This window comes from Lethenteron reissneri, chromosome 9, assembly GCF_015708825.2.
Source record: "Lethenteron reissneri isolate LAM-NWPU_2019-01 chromosome 9, ASM1570882v1, whole genome shotgun sequence".
NCBI lineage: Eukaryota > Metazoa > Chordata > Hyperoartia > Petromyzontiformes > Petromyzontidae > Lethenteron > Lethenteron reissneri.
Genome location: NC_083787.1, coordinates 1249769 through 1272265, shown reverse-complemented (window position 1 = coordinate 1272265; position 22497 = coordinate 1249769). Strand labels below are relative to the sequence as shown.

General features: G+C 42.3%; 1 protein-coding gene across 2 annotated transcripts in view; it reads left to right on the top strand.

The window, feature by feature from the left end:
* Nucleotides 1-22497, top strand: part of LOC133340407 (RAB11-binding protein RELCH homolog) — a 27035-nt gene extending 4538 nt beyond the window's left edge. Inside the window, exons 2-31 of one of the 2 annotated variants that reach the window (XM_061548599.1) lie at nucleotides 433-522; nucleotides 1090-1140; nucleotides 2596-2667; nucleotides 3160-3215; nucleotides 3788-3901; nucleotides 4242-4460; nucleotides 4574-4662; nucleotides 4818-4975; nucleotides 7127-7283; nucleotides 7390-7465; nucleotides 7580-7675; nucleotides 8363-8475; nucleotides 8914-9004; nucleotides 9595-9666; nucleotides 9860-10000; nucleotides 10287-10451; nucleotides 10969-11116; nucleotides 11583-11751; nucleotides 12423-12546; nucleotides 12787-12835; nucleotides 12966-13051; nucleotides 13719-13825; nucleotides 15122-15221; nucleotides 16937-17019; nucleotides 17241-17304; nucleotides 18144-18282; nucleotides 20023-20139; nucleotides 20616-20704; nucleotides 20959-21026; nucleotides 21196-22497. In XM_061548599.1, the coding sequence (XP_061404583.1) occupies nucleotides 433-522; nucleotides 1090-1140; nucleotides 2596-2667; nucleotides 3160-3215; nucleotides 3788-3901; nucleotides 4242-4460; nucleotides 4574-4662; nucleotides 4818-4975; nucleotides 7127-7283; nucleotides 7390-7465; nucleotides 7580-7675; nucleotides 8363-8475; nucleotides 8914-9004; nucleotides 9595-9666; nucleotides 9860-10000; nucleotides 10287-10451; nucleotides 10969-11116; nucleotides 11583-11751; nucleotides 12423-12546; nucleotides 12787-12835; nucleotides 12966-13051; nucleotides 13719-13825; nucleotides 15122-15221; nucleotides 16937-17019; nucleotides 17241-17304; nucleotides 18144-18282; nucleotides 20023-20139; nucleotides 20616-20704; nucleotides 20959-21026; nucleotides 21196-21310 (3218 nt within the window). In that variant the 3' untranslated portion in view covers nucleotides 21311-22497. The remainder of the gene's footprint in view (nucleotides 1-432; nucleotides 523-1089; nucleotides 1141-2595; nucleotides 2668-3159; nucleotides 3216-3787; nucleotides 3902-4241; nucleotides 4461-4573; nucleotides 4663-4817; nucleotides 4976-7126; nucleotides 7284-7389; nucleotides 7466-7579; nucleotides 7676-8362; nucleotides 8476-8913; nucleotides 9005-9594; nucleotides 9667-9859; nucleotides 10001-10286; nucleotides 10452-10968; nucleotides 11117-11582; nucleotides 11752-12422; nucleotides 12547-12786; nucleotides 12836-12965; nucleotides 13052-13718; nucleotides 13826-15121; nucleotides 15222-16936; nucleotides 17020-17240; nucleotides 17305-18143; nucleotides 18283-20022; nucleotides 20140-20615; nucleotides 20705-20958; nucleotides 21027-21195) is intronic. The other variant, XM_061548600.1, reaches the window with a different exon arrangement.

The following is a 22497-nucleotide window of genomic DNA, read 5'->3' as shown; positions in this document are numbered from 1 at the left end:
ATGTGTCGTCAAGCCCGCAACCACTGTTTGACGAAAAGTATCCTCCCCATAGAAGTTAGTCCGTTTAAAACGTACGCTTTCGCGACCAATATTATCCATAATAGAGGTTTTTGGGTTTGAGCGCATAAATATAAATGTGTCGTTCCTCTATTATGGATAATATTGCTTGAGAAAGTCAACGTGGTAAACTGACATTTGATGCTGTATGGACATTACATAGATTACCTTCTTTGTACTGTGTACCATTTTTTAAAGGGATGATGGTGGGTTATGAACCAGCCGTTCTGGGTTATTTTATCCATTCCTTTTTAGTTTTCCTTTTAAATTTTTTCAGGAAAGGGTAAATTTATAATATGTTGTGCCTCAACAGTGCTATTGAAATGTTATTAAGTATTTCGAGTCTGAAAAGGTACCATGAATTTTCTTCTACAGACCGTGCGGGCAGTCTGACAACGCTGGACTCGCTGGATTTTGCGCGATACTCGGATGACGGAAACAGAGACGTGGACGAACGTGTGGCAGGTATGACAACAGTCTATGTGGCAACAATGATATTGTTTGTGTTTGCACCTCTAATCCCTGTCGCTCTTGGAAAACACATGCAGAAAACTACACACTTATGCCCTTTTAAAGGTTATAGCTTGTTTACTCCCTGTCGAAATCAACAGCTGCATAGCTGTTAATTATTTTTGAAATAAAATGAACTCTTTGCAAATGTTTATCTTTTTGTTATAATCTAATGCATTTTCTTTAAATCCCACAAAATAATTCAACTTGTTTACAAAACGACACCATTAATGGGCTCATTAGGAAAACTACTGTACAGTGCCCGCCAGTGCCTCTGCACCGATAATGTAAACGGTTACCTTTGCATGAATGCATGACAAAGCGCGTGAGATTGCACACGTGCTCCACGCAGCAGCCAGTCGGGTTTTGTTTTTGTGTGTGCACAATAGGCCGGATTACGTTCGTTCCATGTGTTTATGTGCCAGATCAAAAAAAAGGCTTAGATTTGAAAATGCCGTGCGCCCCTAACAACTCGCCGCCTCTCTCTCTGATGCTTCCTTGCTTTTGCGGCTTGCCTGCCAGGCGCCCGGCAGGGCCGGAGCTGTCCCCATGAGTGGCAGGAGCATGTCAAGGGTTGGTACTCACCTGGGATTGTGGCTTTGGGATGGTAGTGCGGAGACCGCAGAGGCGTTTGGCTCCGCAAAACAAAAGAGAATGACACGGGCGTTTGTGACACAAGCGGTTTCATCAAGTGCATTTGCTTTCTGTGAAAAAAAAATTGATTATCCAAAGAAATAGTCAACTCTCGATTTTCCGTGGAAGCATTGTTCGGGTTGCAGATTAACCTTTCTTGCAGAAAAATATATTTAGGTGTTAAGCTGGTTTAATTATTAGCTGTACCTCACTCATCTCATACCAATGACTCAGCTTCCACGTGACCGCAAACATGTTGGCAATACAAACGGAGGGCAGCAGTCTGCGTCTCTACCCCAATTTTCCTGATGTAAAATTAAAATATGGTTTATATCGCCTAATGTACATGTATTTTGCACTATCCCTGTTTTGTTTTATTCGAGCCACCCTGCACCATACCCTACATAATCGAGAGTTGACTGGAAAAATTGGGATTTTGTGGAATATTGCCTTCACATTTGTAAAGCATACAATATTTATTCATTGATGTTATTCAATGAACGAGCACATTCTAACAAAGAAGGCTTAACATTGGGCATTATGTATCCTTATCTGCATATTACAGTAGCTGCTTGACACAATTGAGCTCCACATTTATTCCCAGATGGTTTGGATAATCAATGTCTCACCGTATTACACCCAGGCCTGATAATTGCTTTGTGCCCATGCGTGCTGGGTAACAGTGAGACGCCTTGTGTTTTATTCAGTTCAGAGCGTTGGGTTTAAATTCGGTGTGATACACACAAGTGTGGCAATACAATTACAGTTGATAGCATTACATGCTTAAAAACAACAAGAGAATGATTTCATGTGATAAAAATGCTATTTTATTTATATCAATATAGTTGTACATAATAGTACGATAACATATTCTGCTAAATTTAGTTCAATGTTTTTTTACACCAACTATGATATTTAAAAAAGGATTAACAAAAAATATATGAAATCTTATTTTATATTACATTTTTATTTCCTGGATGTTTATTATGACACTCCCACATCGCTGGTCATTCATTCCATAATTAGAGTTGCACTGTTTGAATTGCTGTGCTGTGATCTCTCTGTGCTGTGTGCTCTTAATGCCGAGAGGCAACATCGTTAGGCTCTTTCAATCCATTAGAGGCTCAAAGGCTTTCTATCACACGCAATTTTAATTTTCAAAGTATGCAGTGCTGTGCTGTAACGTGTTGTGTGATGCCGTGCGCCTGCGTGTCCTATGTTGGTTGCTATAAAACATGCATTTCCGCAAAGAGAGAAAAATGCACACACATTGGCACATTCTTTTCTCTAGGCATGTGGCATTGCTGCCAGTATGTTCGGTTCAATGGTCGTTCTGGGAGCACCTCACCGTCGAGTTGACGTCTCGCGTTTTTGTGTTGTGCCACCCACCGGCAGTGCTGGAGTTTGAGCTCAGAAAAGCCCGAGAGACCATCCAGGCACTCAGGACCGACCTCACACAAGCTGCCGGTAATGCCGCTATCACCTTCACGATGGACATTTTTATCGCGTGTTTTACAACACCTAAGAAACGTCACCCAAATATAATAATAGTAATGCAATTTACAATGCCCTCAAAATGTTTCACGGACATAATTCACCATGGGCTCTGAGGCACGTAGAGCTCAGCTCGCTGTCCTTGCCCTCTAGATGTATTATTATAACCCAAATATAATAATAATGCAATTTATAATGCGTGTGAATATTTCACGGACATAATTCACCGTGGACTCTTGAGGTGCGGAGCTAAGCTCAACGTCCTCGCCGCCTAGATTAAAGGCTTCTACCACCTAAATCACAGTTCATATTCTACCTCCATTAGCACACAGATCCATACACAAATACGGTTAGAAGAGGAATCTTCCTCTTTATGTGTGAATTATGCGAATGTACATTATCTGGTTTTCCAAAGACAACTTGTTTAAATATTGTAAGGGATTCTTGAAACTTTATTTTCTCCAGAAACGAACACACCCACCCAGGAAAAAAACAATGAAGAACAAATGCCAGCCTGTGAGGTAACTTGGCACTCTAACGAATGTCATATCATTGGTTATATTATTATAGATTATATTCATAACAATTGTGGTTAATATAACCATAATGGCAGTTGTTAAAATAGTTTTTGCAGGGTCCAAGATTTAAAAATATCTGTACCTCTGATTAGCACGGTTGACTATGTACGGTGCGAAAGAAGTTCACCATACATACAATATCGAGCTTGATGCCTCGGTAGGACTGCGTAAGCTGTGCTTCATTATTGTGACTCTTTGTACAAGTTTGGGTTTAAGTTTCAAACTCACTTTGGTTAACCATGTGAGAACTCAAGAAACTAGGATGGCTTAATTCACAATAGTGATTTGGGTCACCAATTACAAAAGTAAAACCAATATAAAACAAATCAAAACGATCGCATGAGGAATTGACTAGCTATTGACGCTGGGGATATAACAATGAATTTGGCTCCGATTCATTGTTGCATTGCGGAGCCATGAGAGATGGTGACAGCTAAGGGAGGCCTTCACCGAGAAAAGGTACTGGCTGAAGATGATGACACTGCATATCAGCCGGTCTCCCTGTCACATACCAGGATCCAATGAGGCCTTTGGAAAAGCGAGCCCTCAACTTCCTCGTGAATGAGTTTCTTCTGAAGAACGAGTTCAAGCTAACCTCCATCACATTCTCAGATGAGAACGGCGAACAGGTGAGCTCTGCTCTAGCATCTTCTGCATTTGTATTTATATTTAAAAAACGATTTCCAATTTAGGTTGGGAGCATTAATACTCTATCTATCTGTAAGGGAGGGGCACATTCACTTCCCTAAAGATGATCCAATATGAAGAAATTTTTCCATAAATTGGTGTTTTTATTTCTGGATTTGCCCTCGAGAAAAATGGCCCAATGGATGGAACGTTCTTGTTATTGCTCATTAAATACCTCCAAGACAAACGCATGTGGGAAAACATTACAGAATCCATCCATATTCATGATGTTTATTGTTTTTGTTTGGTTTATGTAACCAATGATATTGATTTCTCCTGCAGGACATCGAAGTGTGGGATGATGTTGGACTCAATATCCCCAAGCCACCTGATCTACTGACTCTCTACCGAGACTATGGGAGCAGGATCGTGCCTCCCAGTGACACCTTGGATGTTGGAGTGGGGCCTGACCACGTAGAAAATCCTGACCCCGACCCAGAGGATGACCCAGCCAGCCTGTCCCTTGGAGATCTTCCAGACGGCAGCTTGTCCAACAACCAGGTCCTTCTGATTATTACATTGGTAGCTTAAATATTAATTTAAATGTGGAAAATAATAATCAGATCAATGGTCATTAGTCTGAGAAATAACTTTGCAATTTCAACTTCCAACAGGCAGAAGTGGTGAAGGAATTAAACCAGCTGGTGGAACGGCTTCGACATGAAAATGAATCTCTCACTGCTCAGATCAGACAACTCGAGAGGCAAGTTCCAATCTCCACATAGTACCTTGACTACAAATTAGTTTTTGTCACCGGTTTAAGTTGCATAGATTTGTTTCAGAGTACTAATTATAATGCGAATAGGTAGGTATGCAGCGCTTATTGACTCAATTTGTATGACTTTGCACCACATTTAGTGAGATTGCAGCACTGCAGTTCCCTGCCGGGATGTCCGTCACGGTGCCAGAAAACAGGCAGGAGGAGGCTGCCACCCCTAGGTCCCCGGGAGACGAAGGGGAGCTCTACATCACCATCCGTGATGTGGCCCCCACGCAGAAGACTGCTACTGTACAAGGTTAGTGCCAGCGAGTTAATTCAACGCTCACGTTCAGGGCACGGAGCCGGCACCACTGACATCCTGCGTTTGAATCCAGCTGTGTTGTCTTGGTGTGGTCTGGGACTCTTGTTGTGGTTGTTGTTTGATGCCTTGCCCAAGCTTGCATTTGGTTTTGACAAATCAGCAGGAATTCGTGTACTTGTGCAATTTATACTTCCATTCTTTATACTTATTTATTTTAGCGACTTTATTACATTTTCTCTATCTTTTACTCATCTTGTCTTTTGTTTTGTTTGTTGATAGAACTTGCTGACCCACTCCTGCTGGATATCTGTAAACAAAAATAGCTTCATAGCTCATCGGATTCTTCAAAGATAAATAAAGATTCTGATTGCGTTTCAGCCGTTTGTGATAAAACTGGGTTCTCAGTCCAGTTAGCAATAGCTGTGCTGTAAAAAAACATATTCAGTCTGTTTTATTTAATTTGGCTAAATAGTAACTTTGAGATGTAAAATGATTGGGTTGACTGTCCTACAAAGAATATGTATCTCCATAGGAGGTTTTGTTTGATAGTGTGCCTGATAATGTGCTACTTAAATGGATCTCAGAATAATTTCTGTGAAGATTTTCTTCTGCGAGCTGCTTTCTGAAACGTAAGCTTTGCCGTCGTCTCCTTAACAGTTCTGAATAGATGCGTTATCTCATGACCATGAGAGCAATAGCTCTGAAAAAAATGCTAATCCAAGAAAAATATAAACAATTACACAGTTATGTATTTTATTTAAATCTGCCCAGTATCTAATTCCAATCCTTCAAATACACTTTGTACATGTATTATGACCATTGACCGATCTCGGTATCTTTAAAAAACATATCTTATATTTATAGACTGCCTTGGCTCTAGGCGCTCGATATGACAATGGCACATTTGTACGTTGATATATTATTTTAAATCACGGATGAGATACTTTCCTGAAATTGGTTGCCAATATTTGTAATTTGCCTTGAGTTGTTTACATATGGAAGGCTGTTGTTTTGTGAGCATTAATGGTGACGATGGAATTTTTCATGTCGCCTTGTTGTGTCTGTGTATTTTCGCGAGGTCAGGTGTATTAATTTTATGTGCATGTTAATCTTCTACGTTCAGCCCCGCAGCTAATATGCATGACTAGTCTTGCGCGTTCAGTTTGCAAATGCACCCACACCCTTTCGAAAGCAAAAATACACGTACCTATTGGAAATGAATTCGTTACTGTTTTTTGGAGAACCAAGACATGACATAGTTTAGGAAACGAATGAAAGCATTGAAGTAGAAAAATAAATCGTACACATTACTGAAGACATCTTTATAAACAATGACAAACATTAAAGCAGCACAAAGGAGGTTGATTTTTGGTAATCCACAAATGTTAACCTTTGGTGACAACGATGAAGCTATAACACGATTAAGACTATTAAAAATAATCATAGAAATTGTTTGCAGATCTCTCGCAAAAATTGCCTCTATTCCAGCAATGCGAAACATCAAGAGGAGTAAGTGCCTACCAGTGTGTTAGATAACACATCTTTTATTCAGTGCACATTACCTAATTTGACGCGTGGATCTGAAACATTGATGATATCAAAGAAGATGGCACAAAATTGGAAAAGTATGCAAAGAAGCATGGAGAGGTGCAAGATCTCAACGCTCCGATTAGCACGGTTGGCTACGTACGGCGCAAAATGAGCTCAACAAACTTGGAATTCCACCGAGAGACAAATACGAACACAAATACGAACACATGGATCAGAGAGCAATCGCACACTAGATAAATTGTAGAAAGTAAGGGCAGAATACATCACAAGAAGGAAAGATGCCGGATGGTTGAGATTGACAACAAAATAGCAGTCAAAGGAGGAAACATTTCCTATGAAGGGAAACCACCAAAAAGATGGAGCGCAAAGATCAACTCTAGAGCGAGATGGATTGTTACATCTTGAGATTGTAAGGGATGACTACAACTTGGGGAGGACATAATCCAGCAGTGGATAGTTCACGGCTGTCGGTGATGATTAGATATATTAAAATAAAAATTAGATTTTTGTTAAAGATGCGTGATGTTTTATAAGAATTGCATACGTGAAATATCTCCACATTAATATGCTGAACATTCCTCCGTTTACTTTTAGATGCCACACTACAGGGAGAGACTACACGCTCAGATGTGGGCTCTAGTCCCCCGAGCTCCAGCAGCCCACCAGATAATCTAACACTCCGCGACGTCGACAATCACGTGATCAGCGAACAAGACCTGGATGACCAAGTGCAGCTTGAAAAGTCTAAGAGGTATAATTTTTCCGACGAGTTTTTTTGCACCTTCAAAAAATATTTAACCCTAAATGGTTGTCAGTCCTCAGGTGTGCCTGTAAGTGCTTTTTATTTTATCTTTCAGGAAACTGCCAGAAACATTTATGAGAACTTTAATGCAGTGCTGCATGACGACCTCCAACTCAAGGCTGGGCTGTGAGGTAGGTGGATTTCTTAGTTCAGTCGAACAACGCTGAGCTTGCAGATGAAATGGCGAAGTCGCTGTCCTCTCGGATGTTCTTTGAGCCAAAAATGTGTCAACTTTGACTTCTTAGGTGGCGAAGATTGCCGACTCGGAGAAGAGTGTGATCTCTGTGCTGGGGCGATGTCTGCCTCACATTGTGCCCAATGTCCTGCTCGCCAAACGGGAGGTGCGTTTCGTTGATGGTACTCATCATGCCTTAGGCATCGAGATGACCATTGCCTTTTTATTGCTGCTATCCAGTTGAGGTTGAAAGCGCTCCAGCATTGGCTCTTGTCCATCCGCTCGCTTGTCCTTTTGTTTGGTAAGATGCCATCATGATCACCGTTGTAACGATGATCCGACATGAACGACACTTTGGTATTATGTCTTTGGGAAAACTGGTCAGATTGATCAAAGCATTCCACAAAGCCAGAGAACAACAAATTGGTTAATATTCAAATTTATTTTGCTTTGTCAGCTAAGAAAAACCATGTGTACAAATAATACATAACCCAAACACAAGCATGATTTTTTTCTAATTAATTTTTCTAACTTAATTGCTTATACCACACTCAATCATAGTGTGGTATAAGCAGCCATTGGTAGGATTTGATTGTATTTTATTCAATCTGCAAATATTTTTTTTTTCCATTATGAAGACGCATATCTCGTAAAGAACAGCGGTCATATATTACATGCCATGTGGGTTCTTAAAGGCAGAATTTTTTTTTCAGAAGTCACAAATATTCACAGCATAGTGAAACAGTTAATGTAACAAATCAAATTCATGTAAACCTGCCCTGAGTCGTGATTACACGATTGGCTGATTTGTGAAATTCGCTTCTCGTAATCCTCTGTGGGTTTTTTTTCCTAGGAGCTAATTCCTGTGCTCCTGTGCACGGCGTGCCTGCACCCAGAGTCCAAGCAGCGAGATGAACTCCTCAACATCCTATTCAACCTCATCAAGCGACCAGACGAGCAGCAGCGGTAATTAACGAATTGTTAATTCGAGCGTAGCCATAGTTTTTGCATGAAGCGGTTTGTTTATGTTTGCAACAAAGCCTCACCTATGGGGGTATAACACGATATATTCATTAACCTGATTGTGGAGAATGCGTAACAATACATAAGCAGAGCATATTTTTCCTCTTCATATCTTTCCCTCTATCCACATACAAAATAAAAGTAGATTTTACACATCCTGTCAGCCACATAGCCTTCTGGGAGTGCATGATTTCAGTAGCGTTGGTTCCAAACAAGCAAACCCTGGACTGGTTTCGACACGCATTGTCTCAACAACTGAATCAGGTTTATTTGCACCGTTTTCTGGTGAACTGCCAGATTCTGTGGACAAGGACCCTGATGTGTACACTCGAGGGTGTGATAATTCATGTTGGTTTTCATGTGCGTGCTTGCAAATATCAGGAAAACGATCTTGGTTGGCTGTGTGGCTTTCGCACGCCACGTGGGACCAGCCAGGGCAGAATCGGAACTCCTTCCACAGTGCTGGGAACAGGTGCGTGTACCAGCACAGTTACTTTGTATTAGCTTGGGAATTTGTATTCCATGTTCATTTGAGGTGGCTGGGTGACTCAGAGCTATGAGAGCGCTGAGCTGGCACCGCTGAGATCCTGGCTTCCAATCCAAGCAGCCGCCTGTGATTAAACTGGGTTTTTCTCGTGTAATAAGATGATGTTCTCAGCCAGGCCAACAATGAGTGCACTAAAAAGTAATCACACCGAATTAATTTTGTTCTGCACCTAAGTCTGGATAAATTACAGCTCGTAAAATTTTAAAATATTGGTTTGACTTTCATGCCATGAATATTGCTCTGTAGCAGAATGGGTGGGAAAGTGCTGCTCCCACTGTGATGACCAGAGGTCACGTGAAAGGATAGCAGAGGTAACGCTATGGGATTCACTTGCATGGGACGTTCTCTCACACGAAGGGTCGTTCACTGCCCTGCGAAATATCTCATGACATGACACCGATAGCACAACTGCGATAAAATTGGGGAAAACACACAAAATGAAAGTAATGTAAAAAAATCTTGTATGTTTGTTGAATATATACGCTGGCTTCTGGTGTATTTCTCTAATGTTACAGATCAGTCACAAGTACCCGGAGAGGCGAGAGCTTGTTGCGGAGGCATGCGGCGTCCTGGCTCCTTACTTGCCTGTGAGTCCACTGCCAGACCCGGAGGTTTGCTGTCAAACAAATGTGTCGTTTCAATATGAGCTCTAGATTCCTTCCTTCCTGTAGCATATGCAATGCCAGTAACTTGCCCGCCACCGGGTAGTGGTTGGATATAACGTGACTTGACAGATGCGGGTTAACCGTGGCTCACCCATCCCCATCGGCACATTTCCAGATGGCGATCCGCAGCTCGTTGGTGCTGTCCATGCTGCAGCAGATGCTGCACGAAGACAAGACGGAGACGGTGCGGGAGGCGTCGGTTCGGAGCCTGGGAGTCGTCATCTCGTACATTGATGACCCTGACAAGTACTTCCAGGTCAAAAGCCAAAGTGTCTGAAACGTAAAAATAATGTTCGGTTGAAGAGCTTAAATAAAATGGTAGAATTGGTGGTGGCATCAAAGCACATGGATATACATTATTTTTTTTCGTTCAATTTGTATAAAACTTAAATGATCTCTTCTCGCGCACAATATGATGCATATATTTTTAGCATAAGACTCATGTTTTATTGATGAATCATTGCATTGTCACATTGCACGTGTTTGCAGCTGTGCATGCTCGGTTTTCTGACCAACTCGACGAACGCCTCTCCTTCCTGCAGGCATTTGATCTGCTGCTCATGGCTCTACGGGACACGTCAGAGCGTGTGCTGGCAGCAACTCACCAGACCTTCCTGCCGGCCTTTGGCATGTGGGCCTGTGAGCTGGCTCGCGTGCAGACGCACCTGGCCAACTCGCTGCTCAGCAAGGTGGAGACGGCCGTCCTGGTGAGTGAGCACGGTGCCGGACAATCTTTGGCTGTCATTCCGATCCTTGTACAAGTTAAGAGGGGGGGGGCTCATTGAGTGGGTGAGTAGCTGGTATGAAGGTCTATAAGTGACGCTGTCGATATGAAGTAGGAAAGAATCAGTTCCTACTGCATGAAGGTGCTGTAGTCGAGGGGATAGAATACACGGTTTCTTAGTTTAACATGTAAATGTTTCTGGTATGATTCCCTACTTCAGTTGACTGTACATGGTGTTTCCCTCAACCCCCTCGGCTATAAGACTCTCTCCATCGATGTGCACGAGTATGTTTGGTGAGGTCTATTGTTTTGAAGTGAGGTCTCTTGTTTTCCCCCAGAGTCTGCCAGGGGTAAGGGAGATGTAGTGCCCTCTGCCCCCATTAAGGTTATGGCCTATGCTGGTCAGCCCCACACGAGACACTCCAGTGCAAAACCTCGTCTTGTGTAATTTAAACTGACCGCACGTCACAATTCTGTGGAACGTGTTTTTAAATCAACAGGAAGAAAACTCCATTCTCGACGAGAGCAAGTTGCATCAGTACATCTCGGCCCTGCAGTCCTTGGTTCCATTCCTGTTCCTGTTTGTGCTACAAACATCTCCCTTCGCGGAAGAAGCAGAGGCCTGCACCAACGCCCCCCAAATCGAAGGTACAAAATTTTGCTGTTGGTGTATTCGAGCCTGAAAGTTATTTATTTGATCGAAATTGATGTTTGAGCTCACGATACATTCAATCATCGAATCGTATGTCGATTACTGTATTTAGAACTCATCCAAGTTACCTTTCAGCTTATGCAATGGATGAGATAGACAACATATATATAAGAGTAGAAGCAACAGACAATACAATTGAGACATGGAATAGATTCCCCCGAATCATGACATTGCATTGAATTGTGGCGAAGGGAGAATCACCTCCGATTAGCACGGTTGGCTACATACGGTGCAATAGATCAACATACATCATTACACACCATACCTTACTGCCAGCATCGGCTTGACTTTTAAATTATACCCAGAAATTAAGAATCGAGCCATGTAGGCGTACTTGTAAAATTATGCTTTAATCAACAACCACGCTCGTGTTCCACACGTGTGTCTCTCGTGTGTTCCCAGTGGGCCGTTTCCCGAACACGGCGTGCCGTCTCGCGGAAGTGACGGTGGCGGCGGGTGGTCCAGAGAGACTCTCGTCGCTGCTCGTGTTGTACGAGCGCCGGCTGGATGGTCTGGCCGACGACCCGGACACCCAGGCCTGGGAGAGCATGCGCTGGATCCAGCACAACATGTCAGCATGCCGTAGCACACATTGTGAACAGAGTATCACAGTAAAACTCGCACGTACAGGTGACCAGGCGGCTGCTCAGAGGTCGGAGCGCTCGCCTGGTTACCGCTGAGAGTTTGAGTTCAAATCCTCCAGGTAGCTCAGCTGCCCGTGATTGAACTGGGCTCTCAAATGTAGTTCTGTGGACTTAATTTGACTAAATTCCACTTGTAAGAATTAAAAGATTAGATTAACTGTCATGTGATGAAAATGTATCTCTATAATAGGGTAGGTGCACAAGGGTTGCCTCTCAATAGTGGTCCCTTGAAAGGTTCTCAGAAGTACTTCTGTGTTATCTGCTTCTGTGGACCATTCTCTAATACAGGGTGTCACACTGCTCTGCGAGTTCCTGATGGTTTCTTCATCTGATGACAAGATGCCAATAAAGCAAACGCAAATAAAACTTGGGGAAGATGTATGAAAAAAAATGCTCTCATTTATATTCCAAGACAGAGTTAATTTCAGTACTGCATCACATTTTTTTGCCCCCCATTGAAGTGCCGATGCCATAACTGATAACACAACTTGTACCATGCACAATTTCGCAAACCAGCTAAAGTTCAATCGCAACTCGGAAGGCGTTGGTGCCCAGCTCAGAGCTAACTCCTGGCTTGCTGTGTTTTGTCTGTTCGCAGGCTACCCCGGCTGGTGGAGGTGGCCTGTAAAATCCCGGTGACGTCGCCATCAGCTGTTCACGATTTGGCGACCTTTGTGTCCACCTTATGCAGGACTTTTGGACGCCAATTCACAAGCGGCAAAGTGAGACAACTTACGAGTGGTCTTGTGACATTGTCAACGTGCTTTGTAGCAGCTTGTGACTGTGGTTAATATATTTTCTTTCAAAACTTGAATTGCTTTTCATCGTGGGTTTATCTACAAGTGGATACCGCCTCAAATAAGGCAATTTTTTTCAAAGCTTGAACTGGTCTTTACGAACATGTCTGACGATTTATTGTCCACAGTTTACTAAGAACAGTATCTGCTGGTGTTCACTTTCAGGTCAAACCCCTGTTCCAAAAGCATTTGGTCGCATTACAGAACAATCCTGGTAAGGTGGCACAACAGAGTTCATTGTAATAATTTGCTTTCTATGTATAGCCCTGCAAGAGAATTGAATATTTTCTACATCGCATGTCTCGTTTAACTTATTAACAGGTATTTTTTAAAATTTTAAATAGATGCTGCCACCGTGACTGCAAACTCTCTGTTGGCCAAAGCCACAGTGCCTGTTTATGCCTTGGGTATCCTCACCTGCTACACCGAGGTACGGATGCATTCATTAACAAGCTCGCTTGGGTATATAAGAGTCCATACACTTTACTCAAATGCTAATGATAAAGTAACAGTGCATTGGCAATAAGAACTACGATTGTAATAACATTACGTGATATATTTTAAACCAAGTACAGTACTTGCAAATCTCATCAGATCTCTTCAGTTGTCAAAAGAAAAGGCGGGCTTGAGCCTGTGTAGGGCTTGGATGGGTGGCCACCATGTACGATAGTTGGCTGTGGGGCTTCGAGGTGGGTAGCAGTGCAGCAAGATCAATTGTTGTCCTGTACTTGTATGCTCCCACATCTATACTCCTTCACCAACTGGCCACCATGGCATAGTATGGTCAAATAACCCCACGATCAATGCGGGGGTGCCCTCATTTAGCAGTGGATTGCCATGATGTAGTTTGTATACGTTCTTTACTTAAGACATGCTTCATAATTGATTTTTGGGTCCGATCGATGAAGTAAAATATATTTATCGTCCACCTTCACGCGACGTAGCTAATAACTAAGCTAGTCACGTGAACAAATGTGCCAAATTATTACTGCTTCACCGCATCCACGAATTAATGTTCCTGTTATGCAGTGGTTTTTTTGTGAAAGTGATGGTGTTTGAAGTTTATTTAATAGTTTTTTTGTGGATTTTCATCTTAGGAATCCGATCGTAAGCTGCTTTCAAGCTTCATGGAGGATGTCATGATGAAACTTTCTGTAAATCAGTTGCCTCTAGACAGCCTCAAGATCACATTTGTAGAACTTGGGTGAGTGTGCTTATCTTTTGAAGACTGCCTATGCAATGATTTTTTTTCCCAAAATGTAATTTTACTTTCTAGTTATTATGTTTTGCCCTGAGCTTAATCCGTAAATATATTTTCATGAGCTGACAAGTGAATGGTTATTAAGCAAACTCCTCCAAACCGTGTTATTCCAAAAGATAATTAAATATTCTGTCAGCACCACGTTATTACTTTCTCACATGTTGTTTATGAACTCGTACAACGAAGTTTGTCCTCCACCAGCTCAGTATCCCTTTATATATATATCCTGGCATGGAGGGCCTCTATTAAATCTCTTGTCATTACTACTTTTGTTTAATTTTCCATACCAGCATGTACTGCATTCAGAATCCAAAAACTGTAAACATTGTTGTGGGATATCCATTAAAATGTCTGCTATTCCGCGTCTTGGCGCTAGGTGTTGTGTGTGTAGCGTCCTCTCTTGTCCTCCCCTATGGTTGGCTGGCAGCATTGTAATTCCATTGTCCACCTGCAGCTCAGCACTCTCTCAACTGGCACGAAATTTTCCATATCCTGCTGTCATTCCTACCCCCGCCCCCACCTCTTCCCGAGTAATACAATCAAATGAGCATTCCGGGGCGGTAATGTGAACTTACACGAATCCGTTGCAGACTCTCAAATTCTCTGCACGTCAAAGCGGTGTAGATGGCATTGCTCCGTGCTGCGTGGTTCCGCTGTGGTAGAGAGATATTTAAAATGACGAGAACGGTGGAGGAATTTCGGAATAGCCCAATGGGCATTTGGTGTTTTGGTACTAATGCTGTGGAATGGCTTGCTCAGAAATGTCCTTAATGCACTCACGATTCATCAACCCTTGATGAAATTAAAGACATTATTTTCAGATAACTTTTGAATAATTCAAATGAAGTGGACAAGAAAGAGAGAAGACTCGATCACACGTTAGCTTTAGTTTATTCGTGTTGTATATGTTGTCTATATATTTTATTGTTTTTAAGCATCGTTTTTAGTGTGCAATCATGTACTATAGGATTCATGAATCATCATGTGGATGGACTCGCTGCTGCCATAGGTTAGTGGATGTCCACCACTGGCTCGGCTGTAAACCAGAGATTAGCACTGCCTCAATGCTCATTTGAGCAGGAAATCACTGACTCTCACTTTGTCCGATCTCAAATACCCCTTTGCTCTGGCACCTTGAGATGCACTGCATGAATAGCAGCGTATACATTTTAAATGATGATGTGGTGTGACGAGAAGTCTGTACGGTCACACTGCTACCTCTGTGCCTCCCCATCTCAGGGCCAACCCAGCCTACCACGAGATGCTCCTGGCTGTGCTGTGGTGCGGGGTGGTGCACACCTCCCCGCAGGTGCGCTGCACGGCCGCCAAGATGTTTGAGGTACTGAATTCGAGCGTGTACATGCCGACAACACACCGAGGGCTTCGTGACCATGATGTGTGCAGCGCTCACGAGCGGACTTCCGTGCACACAATGAATCGGGAGCACGCCACAGAGTGTGACGGAAGGGCAGGTTCACTCTGAAATGAAGGAGGTGCTCAATGTCACTGTCAGCCAGGAGACCTCGCTTGCTGCAATGTCTCGTACTCGTTAACCAGCATATGTTGTTACGTGAAATAAGAAAATTAATTAATTATAAGTTTAGCAAGAGATTTAATAGACTCTTGTATGTTGGGTTCATGCACACAATGTTTTTTTTTAATGTAGGGGATTTAGGCAGTCGAGCATGAAGGCCTTGTCTTATAAAATGAGAGCTGGCATGTTATTGTTCAACAACACTGTGACCTTAAAGACTTAATTAAAAAAATATTCCTGATTCATATGCATTCTGTAAGTCATTCTGACATCTGCAAAATTTAGTTTCAATGTTTCATTTGAGAGTCTGTTTAATGCATTGCATTGGCGTCTAGACGTAGTTATTCATTTTCGAACATAGTTCTTCTGGGAGGTTTGAATAATTTACTTTTCTATTTAATAACTGGGATGAGATTTATGTAAAAAGTTTTTTTCTTTTTTATTCCGGTTAAAAATGTTCAACTCTTATTACGTAAACACAATTTGAAGTCGTACATGCAGTAAAAAAAAACATTGCTTTTCAAAATAATATTTACACACAAATCAAATTTTAATCTACAAACGTCCGGTGTTCAGAGCCATTGACAAAGTGCCTAAAATCTACAGGTATGACAGTTGAGTTCTTCATTTTTATTTTCCATGAGTGGCATTTCATTAAGCATACATGCTTTTGAAAATGCATTACAGAGTCATTACACGTTTTGCATATTGCTGTATCTTCTTCTTCCAGTTCTTGTCATTTCTTGTTTTTTTTGCTTTACACTCTTTGATTAGTGTCATACGGGCCTTGCTGCATTGTGTAACTTGTCCGCCGTATGACCTGTTATATATGTGTAGTGGTAATCGTGCCCCACCGCCTTCTTCTCTGTTCCTCCATCCAGTGGCATGTATGTTTTCTGTTGTGCATCAGTATCCACTCAGGAGGGTGTGTGTGACAGTCTGATAGCACTGAGGCCTGTCGCTGCTCTTAGCCTTCTCTGCACTCCCTGGGATGCTTTACAGTAAGTGTGGGGTTCTGTGCAGGAATGTTTGCTTCTGTGTATATGCGACCTATTTACATGTGCCGTCCCATTCGCATTCCGTCTTTCCACCCCCCTCCCTCGCGCACCACCGAATGTTTGCGACTGGTGATGTAGTTGTTTCAAGTATCCTTTTAGTTTAAATGACGAACCTCAATTTATTTCACGTCAATTAGCTGAATATAAATAATACATTGGATATGCTAGTATTCCTTTTTAGTTTGTGCAATAGAAATTGTGAGTATTGTTCACCGCAACACTCGTCGCAAACATTGCTTTCCTCCATTATAGCTTTTTTCCTGCTGGCTGTTCCATGAAAACACCATAACTTTTCCTTTTTCACCATTTATAAAGTATTGACCACGTTGCATTGCAAGTAATGGAAACTGTATGCAGAACCAATAACAGTGTGGCAGCTTTGGCACGCGAAGCAACATTTATCGAGCTGTTGATGAATGGACTCTACCCACGATCTTAACAAATCGGTGCTTTTTGTCTCAGCTGGCTTTGAGAGGGATGCACGAGGCCCTGATCGACAAGCGAGTGGCACCTGCTCTCGTCACCCTCTCAAGCGACCCGGAATTGTGAGTGTTTGTCGGCAGCGTTATCGTCGCTTAATTTTTATCGTCGTCTGCCACTGTTGTTAAGAGACTTAGTAAATTACACACTGTTCATTTATTACATGGCGGGAGGGTGTATTTAATACATTTTTCTGGGAAGTGGAGTGCACTGGAAAGCACGGTGTGCTGTTATTGATAAGTATGTTTTGCTCACTTGAATTATGCTTTTTTATCTCGTTTTGCAGTTCAGTGCGAATAGCTACAATTCCTGCGTTGGGAGCTATAATTGAAACTGTGACACAAAAAGAGGTACGTTACATCCTTCTGCTGCGCTTAGCCAACCAAATAAAACCTGGCTTTGTCCACTGGTGCCGAAAACACACCCCTCGCGAGACTCTTGATGGTGGTGGCTATGGAGCCAGGCACCTCGTGGGCCCTGAACGAAACCCTTGGCAGATAAGAGGCACCCAGTAGGGTACAGCCCTGTCAACACAACTCGGTTTTTTTTTTATCCCACTTGCTGCTAGCTCATTATTGCCACGGCCGTGGCATGTGTTCCTTGTACATGCGCACGCACATGAAATGTGCCCTGTGTTTCTTGCCGGTGTCACCAGTGAAACTGTATCCTGTATTCAAACGTAACAAATGGCAATTTAACATTCAGGAGCAATGTAAATCTTGACCTTACAACTTGCATTGTTTACCATACCTCACTTAAAAGCATGTTTGTAAATAATTAATGGTCACAAAGTGTAAGCACGCGATTGGTAATCCCATATAAACGCCCAACACCTCGGCCTCGTGACTTTCACTGATGTAACATTAGGTTTTCTGTGGTTGGGTCTAAGAAGACCTGTATTTGCAATGATACTTGTTCTATTTTGTAATAAGGTGTTAAATGTTTTGTATAAGGGCATGCAAGCGCCTGTAGTGTGTATACCAAAGCCATAATGCATGGTCTCTTGGACCCAGTTCTGCATCTTCGGTTTAATAAAACAAGTAGTTTTCTTGGTGATTGGCTTTTACTAACAATTGAATTACTGGCCTTATTCCTTTTATGTGGACGTACTGCAGTACTTCATTGAGTTGTGTTCACCTCTTTTACGTGGCCATTTTTTTTTCCTCCCCCCCCCCTCCCCCGCGACCAGCTGCTGGAGCGGGTGAAGATGCAGCTGGCGTCCTTCCTGGATGACGGGCCGGGCGAGGAGCAGCACGCGCTGCAGCTGGAGATCATCCGAACCCTGGGCCGCGTCGGGCCCAATGCAGAGCCGCGCTTCCGGGACGAATGTGAGATGCGCTCATTCGGCCACTGACCCAGCCCATTCGCTCGCTTATCACAGTTCCTCCAACACTGCCAAAGATGATGGGGCCCCACCAGGGTGACTGCTCCTTATCTTGAAACTGCTCGGGAAGTTCTACTGCGTAGGATTTCACAGTTGTGCCTTGTGGCTCTCTGAAGTGTTTAAAGGTACTGTGTGGTGTTTGGCACGGTGTCCGACCTTCCGGTCCACATGCTGGGAGCGTCTTCAGGAAGTGAATAGATTTTCCCCACTTGTAAGGAGTTGTTATGCATGTATGTTGATCTTCTTTCACACCTGTACGTAGCCAACCTTGCTAATCGGAGGTGCGTGCACAGTTAAATGTCAGTCATGCCAAACTACACAAGGTACAACCTGAAAACACATCGCAGAGAGGGCACTCTGAAGTGATTTGACAAAGGCAATTATTTTTGCCGTTTTGTAAAGTGGACCGTCTATAAATATTTCTGCACTGACAAACGTGCAGCTGTAAATGCGTGCGTGATCGCAGGATATCCAGTATTCCGGCACTTGGTGTGGTTTCAGCCGTCTTCTCAATGTGTGCTGTTAAAGCTGCCATTGTTACTGCCTTCATACGCACATGGATAAAAAAAAAAAAAAAAAATTTTACATTTGTTCATCATTATAGTTCAATTTAGCTATGGACGTCATGTCAAAACATTTCCGTAATGAGCTCTGCAGCTAATCTTATACCAATCTGTCGGAGAATCGCCCCAGATGAAGACATCGCACAACTATTTCTGAACTCACTTGAACTTGTTTTTTGTAAACACTAGCAGCATACATCATTACGTCTTGCAAATATTGCAGCATTTCAATGAATCCAGAGTAAAACTTTTTTTTATGATTTTTGTGGATCTGTGGTGACTGGGCTGACACCATTATCGCAACAAAAATCTAATTGGTAAATGGTGAGATAAACCGATCAAAACAGAATAATAGTGCAGACTATAACAAGATGTTAAAATGTGTAAAAGCACATAGCCTTTGTGGATGTAGAAATAACCATCAGCATTTCCTAGAAAAGAGTGCATTGTGGTCCTCGTGTCTGAGAAAACCATAAAAGTAAATTTGAGCAAATGTGACATTAGTGTGTCAAGCTTGAGACCGTTCTCGCGCAACATTGAGCATCGGGTTAGACGACGGCTGGTTACCAGCTTAGCACCCAGGACTCGGCAGCGCTGGCTCGGTGCTCAGCCGCCACCTGGCTGCCTCAACGTGCACACGTGCATCCTCGCTGCAGTCGTATCACAGGCAGACGTCCGTGGTTAACCGGGTTCTCAATTAAGTTGATGATCTTAGCCCAGACGCCAATTCACTGCACATGCAATAAAACGTGACATATTTTGTTTTGTACTTAATTTAACTCGTAAAATATTGCTTTTACTAATGTTATGTAAGTAACATTACTCTCATGTGGCAGGGTGCGTGGGAAAGTGCTTATCTGAAATTGTGTGGACCAGCGATCTCTTGAAGGGGATATCTGCTTCTGTGGGTCATTCACTAAACATTAAGGGTTGCATTGCTCTGCCTGAGATACTTCGTCTCATGAAATTACACGATAGCACGATCAGGATACAATTAAAGAAAAATAACAAAAAACAGTGATCGGTCAATATGTTAGTTTACGGAGGATAATTTGTTGGTCGTCATTCACCGCTGATTTAATGTTTTATTTTGTTTGGTTTTCCCTGTGGTGCATGTGCAGTCATGCTGCCGAGCCTGCACGTGCTCAGCATGGGTAACAACCAGCAAGCGACGGACGGCAAGCGAATGGAAGTGGCTGTGCAGCTCTTTGAGGCGTACAGCGCGCTGGCCTGCTGCTGTATCCTTCACATGGGGGGGGGGGGGGGGGGCTCCCTGTGTCATCAAAACCCATAGCAGAATCGCTGCCACGTTGTTGCTGTACACATTTCGGGAATTTAAAGTACTTGGGTTCACGCACTTCAACAAATATGGAAAGGACATTCTAGGGCGTATTATTGCGCGCTGTTTTATCCAAATCACATGAATGTACTTTTATCATTTATCACGATCAAATATTTTCTCCTCTATTGTTTCATATCTTTGCTGTGACACACAAGTGTCTGTTTGGAAAAAACACACTTATCTGCTTGGAAAATCGGGAGATGTTAACACCACCCGTGCACATCAAGAGTGTTTTTACTGAATTCTCGCCAAGGACATTCCATCTGGAAAATGTGATTTTTTTCCGTATAATTACATTGTTTTGATATTTTCCAACCCCCAAGCTCTCTTCTGGCATATTCTTTTTCCTTCACTGCGCTGTCTGGCCACCAGTTATCGGAGAGGACGTGATGGTGCAGCACTTCCTGCCGGGCCTCCGGGCCCTCCGTACAGACATGGAGCATCTTTCTCATGAGCATGAAGTCAGTCTCTATTTTCATTCCCAACATAATTCACACATTCACGCAATCGTTAACGAAATGCATTAAAGTTAGCGAGCTCTGTATTCTTCCGTAGCCGATTAAGGAATCTGAAATTGTTATTGTTTTTGTCGTGTACTTTGAATAAAGTCTGCAGTCCATTTATCTTGTTTCTGGGTAAGAAAGTCTGCCTCCTCAACTGCTGAATTACTTGAAATGCATCCATCTAACATGGGTGCTTACTGCGTTCCATGCAGGTAATCCTTAGCTCAATGATAAAGGATTTTGAATTCAAACTGGATGGCAAAGCCACAGCTGATCCCAGGTAAGATTCTACAATGAGTTGACTCACATGTGCATTGCTACCACTTCTTTGAATACCCTCCACGTATTTATGTTCCATTATAATGAGATGTTACACTCATGATGAAGTGAGGGAAAATACTGAACGAAAAAAAACTGTGTTGTGTTTTGTGCGTAATATTATTTGGCAGCCTGCCCAGCCCCGTGCTCATGGAAGATGCGAAAAACAAGTTTTTTAGCAAAGTTGGTCAGCTGACAACCAGTTCTAGTACTGCGTTCACAAGCATGTTGAAGCGGAAAAAATAAGGTACATACACTTGTACAGCATCTTAGAAATGTTAGCACTTGTACAGACGCAAATGCCTCGCTCGTTATTATTCTCTGGGGAAATCCACCCCACAATTTACACTGGACACCAAATTTTGCTGCTATAATTTTTTTTGCTCAAACATCGGTTTCAAACTTTGGGAATATTAAAATATATTCATTTGCATTTTTTAGATCATCTAAAATATTGGGAATTTGAATGTGTAATGATTGTTTTAATGACTCATGTTTTGGTTTCTATGGTAGAATTGTTTTGCTACTTAAAATGTTAGGGTATTACTTTGTAAGTGTAATTTCATGACGTATACATGATGAATCACACGCTACATTTATTTTGAGAGACTGCTGTGTGGAGGCTAAAATGTTGGACCCCCGAGTTGATGAGTTTAATTCACGTTCATTTATTACTATTAAACATTTGTTGAAGACCTTGCGGTACGTGAGTATATATTTATCATTCCTATGGCCTCACCCAGCAGTAAGATAGGTAAACACCATCTATTATTGATGGAATACAATGTAGGTACTTGAGAGGCTTTTCAGCTCTTGTGGCTAATTGCTTTTTGAAAGAGAGACCCACTACCCATAGTGGCAGTTGGCTCATGATTCAGGGTACACTGATGTTTTTTTTAATACTCTCCGACATTGTATATCAAAAGTATAATTGAAGAGCTCATTACATTTTCTTGACTACACTTCAGGTCGTCCGTACACTACTATGTTGTCTTTGCGTGCCTGTGTTGCATAATGCAAAGGGCTTTAATTGGTACAGTCACTAAGTGTGAAGCTTACTTGATGAGCTGATGGGAATCAAAATATTTGTTAAGGGGAGGATGATTACCAAGTCGATTTTAAACTGTGTGTGGATATAAGTTATACACGCTTTCATTGTGAACAGCGTACAATCAGATGTGTTGTGTGTGATCAATGTTCATGTTTTTATTGAATGGTGGCTTTATTGGATATGTTGCACTGAATCATTGCATGTGCTGGAGGGTGAAATACGTTGCGGAATGGAACAATCTTATGTATTACGCTGATGTTTTTCATTGCGATAAGTACAGTATTGTACAATAATGTATTCACGTTGCCGTCTTGAGCTCTATTTGTATTTCGGAGCCGGAATTTTGGCTGTCTGTCTGAAATAAATGTGTGGTTTCTACTGT